Source organism: Myiozetetes cayanensis, unplaced genomic scaffold (genome assembly GCF_022539395.1).
Source record: "Myiozetetes cayanensis isolate MyiCay16 unplaced genomic scaffold, myiCay2020 scf19, whole genome shotgun sequence".
Classification (NCBI taxonomy): Eukaryota; Metazoa; Chordata; class Aves; order Passeriformes; family Tyrannidae; genus Myiozetetes; species Myiozetetes cayanensis.
The window spans coordinates 3998754-4004407 of NW_026087400.1; the positions used below are offsets into that span (position 1 = coordinate 3998754).

Here is a 5654-nt window from a genome sequence, read left to right on the forward strand (position 1 = left end):
GTAGGTAGTGAGGTCATTTTTCCATGTATTCCCCCTTTTTACATACTGTATATGGAAAGACAATGAAGCGCCTTTGTGGCGTTCCATGGGAACGCGTCGCCGGCCCCCGGAGTGGTCCCGTTTATTAGCGCTTCACATTCAACAACAACCCAAAAAAAAAGTGAGTCAGGATTGAGTCCTGTTAACACTAATGTGAATTTAATTTAGGAGAAGCTTGAAAATTAATGTCATTTGTTAAATATCCATTTCCCCTAAAAGGCAATTCTTTGCCAACATCAACAACAAAAAAACTCTTCTTCTATTCAATTTTTTTGAAAAAAAAAAAAATTTTTTTTTTTAAATAGCTTTTTTGGCCATATCAGCCTGGTTTAAATCACTCGGCGCTCAAGGAACGGATGCCACCGGGTTTTAAGCAACAGATTGTTGTTCCTCCTTTTCAAATGGAACAAAAAAAAATACTGTAAATCACAAAGTGATTCACAGGAGGGAGATGAAGCTCCAGCAAAGCATCAGCAGCTCCGAGCGGGATCTGGCCGGGCATGGTGACTGCTCGGCAAGACCTGCCACTGCTGGACCTGGGAAGCAGCCAGTGAAGGCCAGGAGGTGGAAAGACTCAGGCACATGGGGTTTTCTTCCATCTCTGAGGATTGGAGCGAAGGCATTGGAGCAGCCTGGCTCTGATTTTTGGGGGTTTCACGGGGAAACAGGGTGAGCCGTGGGGACCAGGCAGCGACGCGCTGCCAGCTTGCCAAAGCAATGACCACACCAAGGCTCGTTTCGGAGGAGGGTATCACATGTTTTATTATATTTAAATCTGAGAACAGCTGCTTTTCCTGCAGAGACCATCTCCAGGCGACACAGTGCGGTGCCGTGGGGCGGCCGCCAGCATCCCATCCTGGGCCACCATCCCATGCCGAGCTGAGCCGAGCCGAGCTGAGCCGCGCTCGAGGAGCCCGAGGCGGCTGACGGGGCGGGCGGGCGGCAGCTTGGAAATTAATACATTTGCCAGGTTGTCAAAACATTAATCAACGGATACAGAAATCTGGAAATGGTTGGGACAACATGTATTTGCGGAAAATATGTGTTCACACAACAAGCACACAAGATGGGAACAATTATATGAAGATGTTTTAATAATTAACCAGTATAAAACAGTTTGCTCTCCATACAGTTCTAGACAATAAAAGTGTTTGCAGTCATATTTTTCTTTTGTACAAAATTCCAGTCAATTGTTCCACAATATTTACATTTTCATTCCCTTTTCACAAAATATCTCCTTTTTTTCTCCCCCTCCGTTTTTTTTTTTGGTTTGGTTTTTTTTTTTAGTTTTTTTTTTTAAGTTTTTTTTTTAAATCCAGCTTTGCTACATAAATGCTTTAGATCTCATGGATATCCCTTGTTTTCTTTTTCAAAAGTCTAATAAAAAACCCAAAAGACATTAAATACCATTTTATATATAAAAATGCTTAGTAAAAATATAGTTTTGTTGCCCAATTAAAATATATTGCTGAGAATACAGTAAAAACTGTCCTAAAGCCCACCCCTAATGGGCGCCAACTCTTTAACAGCCCCGGCAAAGTCTTCCTAAACGTTTCCCCCCCTACAGGTTTGCCTGCCCTTGGGTTAAATACTGGGGGCAGGTCACTTTGGTTCATCCTGGTGTGGTTGTTTCAGGCAGGATTTACTGGAATTGGCTTTAAAATGCCCCTTGGAGATCGTGGGAGCTAGAGCTGTGCCCTGCCGAGGGCTGGAGCAGGGAGCGCGGTGGGGAAAGGCGTCTATCTGTGTTATATAGTTATACGGTATATCAGTGAGTTCAGCATGGTCTGTCTCTAAAAAAATAAAATAAAAAAAAATTCAAAATAAAAGAGAACAAACAAGAAAGCGATGCATTTAATGAGATACTCTAAATATGATGGAGCTCGTGGTTAAAGGAGGATGGCTTTTTGCTTTTAGAGGAGAGTCGGGGCTCTCCTGGTGCACATCGGGCCGTGGGACCAACCTAACCGGTGATGCAGGGGCTATAGTAAACAGCACTGCTGGCATCGGACAGGGCGGATATCAAACTGCTCTCCTCGCAGGAGATACTTCTAGGAGTCACTTTGGACAGGGAGACATGGTAAGGGAGTCCCGAGGCTTCGGGACGAGTCCTGCTCATGTTCAAATACTGGTCGAACTCGTTGCGGTCAACGTCTGTCCAGAGCTCGGTTTGGTTCAAGTGATCCACGCTCTCCATGTGGTGGGCTTCGGGCGGGGGCGAGAGCTGGCCCAGGTGGGCGGAAAGCCCGTTCTGAGTTCCCGAGCACATCTGGTTGTAGTATATGCTGGAGGGATGGGGAGTCCTCATGGCCTCGGCCAAGTGTGAGGGGGTCTGCGCGTAGGGCACGGCCACGTCCCGCCCCATGCACTTCTCCTGGGGAAACTCCATCTGGTGATGGTGGTGGTAGCCGCGAAAGGGCATCATGTTGCAGTCATCCTGCATGTGCGGAGGGAAAAACGCCGGCTCGGTCTGTTCCAAGACATCCAAGGGAGACATCTCAGGAGTTGGCAAGCCATAGTTTTCAATATCCGACCCCATGGAGTGGAGTTCTCTGAAGTGGTTAAGTGGGGGAGGCTGGGGGTGGCCCGGCTGGCTGCCGCCATGGTGACTCATGCTGAAGTTGTCACTGCAAGGCTGGGAAAGGTTATGCAGGAGGATATTGGGTTCCATCCTCTTGATTTTCTTGGCTTGCTTCTTTCTCCTTGGGCGGTACTTGTAGTTGGGGTGATCCTGGAGATGCTGGATTCGCAGTCGCTCTGCCTCTTCCACGAAGGGACGCTTGTCGCTGGCGCTCAGCGCTTTCCACGACTGGCCTGGAAGGGGAAAGAAAAGCTCTGTGACAACAGCTCAGCCACCCAGCACTGGTCAGGGCACAGGGACACCTGGGGGGAGGCAGTCCTTGGGTGGGAATGGCTCCCTCGGATGGTTTGGCACCTGAGTATGGTCCCAGCGCTGGCACAAAAAGAACTGGGCAATGGGAGCCCCAGCCAGGCTATTCTCATGTCCAGCAGCTGTGCCCAGCACTTCAGTGCTGGGGGAGAACGGGAGAACACCCGGAGGGGCCGCAGAAACCCCTCTGCCAGGGTTGGGAATTCTGCCTCCCACTGCCCCATGGCACAGCCCAGCTCCCAGTGTGCCTCCTTCCCTGCATCTCACCTCCACAGCCCTGCACCTCTGCAGCCCAAATCACCCATCCCCAAACCCCACAGTGCCATATCCTGAATCCCAAATCCCCACACCCTGCAGCCCCGTGTCTCTGCATCCTGCTGCTTCGTCTGGCCATATCCTGCTTCCCGTAGTCCCGCATCCTGCAGGTCCATCTACCCATATCCTGCTTCCCGTGTTCCCACATCCCGCATCCTACAGTCGTGCATCCCGCATCCTGCAGCCTGTATTCCCATATCCTGCATCCCCACAGCTGTGAACCCCACAGTCCTGCATCTCTGCATCCTGAAGCCCCATTTCCCTGCATCTTTCGTACATACAGCTCTGTTCTCACATCCCACACCCCATAGTCCCCCATCCTCTAACATCACGTCCCACAACTCTTGATCCCACAGCCCTGCATCCTTGTAGCCCACATCCCTGCAGCCCTGCATCCTTGCAGCTTTCAGCTTGGTATCCCTTCAACCCATATCCCTAAAGCTCACAGTCCACAGCTTTCTAATCTTGCAGTCTGTAGTCCGGCATCCCACATCTTCATATCCCACAGCACCCTATCCCTGTATCCCACAGTACCCCATCCTTTTTGTGCAGCTCCTGGACCCCCATATCCTTGCAGCCTGGCTAGTAGAGCCCCATATCCTTGCATCCCACATCCTGCTGCCTCATATCCTCATAGATTGCATCCCATAGCCCTGTATCCTTGCAGCGCACATCCCAAATCCCAGTACTGTTTCATCCCACACTCCCAACGCTGAATTCCTGTATATCTACTCCTTGTATTCCTCCATCCCGCTGCCCTGGATCCCTGCAGTTACAGGAATACACCCTGTATTCCTTCATTCCACTGCTTTGGACCCTCTGACCCATAACCACCTATCCCTACAACCCCAGCCCTGTACCCCAACATCCCTAGCTCTGCACTCCTGCATCTTGCAGCCCTGTGCTCTTGCAGGTCACCTTCCCAACCCTGTACCTCTGCAATTCTGTATTCCCAACCCTGTAGCCCCACATTCCTGTGTCTTCAGCTCGATACCCCCATTCCGCAGCCCTTTACTCTTGTAGCCTGAATTCCCCACCCCACATCCCCAAGTCCCCAGCTCTGGACCCCTGCATCCCACAACCCTGTGCTCTTGCAGCCCACATCCCCAGCCTGCACCCCCACATCCCCAGCCCCATAACCCAGCATCCCCTAATCCCTGGCTCCAATACTCCCACACCCCGCAGCCCCGTGCTCTCGCATCCCGCATCCCCAGCCCCGTAACCCCGCATCCCCCTCAACCCCCAGCCCTCCTCCCGCACCCCTCCCGCTCACCCAGCATCTTGCTGAGCACGGCGTTGTGCAGGTCGGGGTTCTGCTGCGCCAGACGCTTGCGCTCATCCTTCGCCCAGACCATGAAGGCGTTCATGGGCCGGCGGATGCGGGAATCCTCGGCGGCCTTGCCCTCGGGGCGGCCGGCCGGGGGGCTGTATCCATAGCCCGGCTCGGGGCTGGGCGTGCGGCTGGGGGCCGCGCCGGGGGCCGCGCCGCCGGGGCCGGGGCCGAAGGCGAAGCCGGGCTCGGGGCTGGGCGTGCGGCTGGAGGGGGAGGCGGCTCCCGGGGGGCGCGGGAAGGCGAGCCCGGGCTCAGCGGCCGGCACGGCGGCGGTGACCCATGAACAGTCGCCCCGGGGTTGCGATATCTCCTCTCGGCAGTAGTTAGACTCAGATATATTCATTCCAGCTGGACAGCACTTTGTGTCAGACCCGACCGGGTGCCGGAGAGAGAATCGGGTCCCGCCGCGTCCCACCGAGTCCAGCACCGCTGAGCAGCCGCCTGCCGCTCGCCTCCCTCGCCTGCCTTCGGGGGACTCGGGATCGCCTGCGTTTGTTTTGGTTTCTTTTCTTTTCTTTTTCCTCTCTTTTTTTTATTTTTTTCCCCCTTTTCCCCCCAAAAAAAACTTTTGGGATGATGCTGGGCTGGAAGGGGCAAAATATAGCCGGGCTGGACCAATCAGCGGGGCGAGGGGAGGAGGAGGAGGAGGAGGAGAGGGAGAGGAGGAGGAGGAGATGAGGGGGAGGAGGAGGAGAAGGAGGAGATGAGGGGGAGGAGGAGGAGGAGGAAGGGGGGCGTCCCCAGGCACCAGCAGGAAGAGCCACCCGGAGAGGGCCGAGCCGGGACCGGTGGGGACGCTGCTGCCCAGTTCCCTTCCTTCCAAGGAGGAGGGTTGCTACATTTTTCTCTGCCTTCTCTTTCTTTCTTTCCGTATTCTTTTTTTCCTCTCTCTCTTTCTTCATGCCTTTCTGTATGCCTCCCTGCCTTTCTGTATGTCTTTCTTTTTGTCTTCCCTTTTTTTTTTTTTTATTAAAATTATTATTTATTTTGCAAGCCCCTTTTCTGCTCCGTTCCCTAATCCTTGCCTCCCAACACCCACCGTGCAGGGAAGTGCTCAGATTTGCCTGCCAGGCTGTG

The 5654-nt window shown here is 53.3% G+C and overlaps 1 protein-coding gene across 1 annotated transcript; it reads right to left on the reverse strand.

The window, feature by feature from the left end:
• Positions 1-786: 786 nt before the first annotated feature.
• On the reverse strand, positions 787-5141 carry SOX18 (SRY-box transcription factor 18). Its single transcript, XM_050314137.1, has 2 exons — positions 4518-5141; positions 787-2853 (listed from the first exon to the last, which is right to left on the reverse strand). The coding sequence occupies exons 1-2, from the start codon at positions 4918-4920 to the stop codon at positions 2003-2005; spliced, it is 1254 nt and encodes a 417-aa protein (XP_050170094.1). The 5' UTR covers positions 4921-5141; the 3' UTR covers positions 787-2002.
• Positions 5142-5654: the final 513 nt, after the last annotated feature.

Excerpts from the sequence above, each read along its gene's own strand:
- SOX18 (XM_050314137.1), bottom strand. The coding sequence starts at position 4,920 with ATGAATATATCTGAGTCTAACTACTGCCGAGAGGAGATATCGCAACCC. Across the intron at positions 2,854-4,517 it reads CGTGCTCAGCAAGATGCTGG|GCCAGTCGTGGAAAGCGCTG; the intron begins GTGAGCGGGAGG and ends TTCCCCTTCCAG.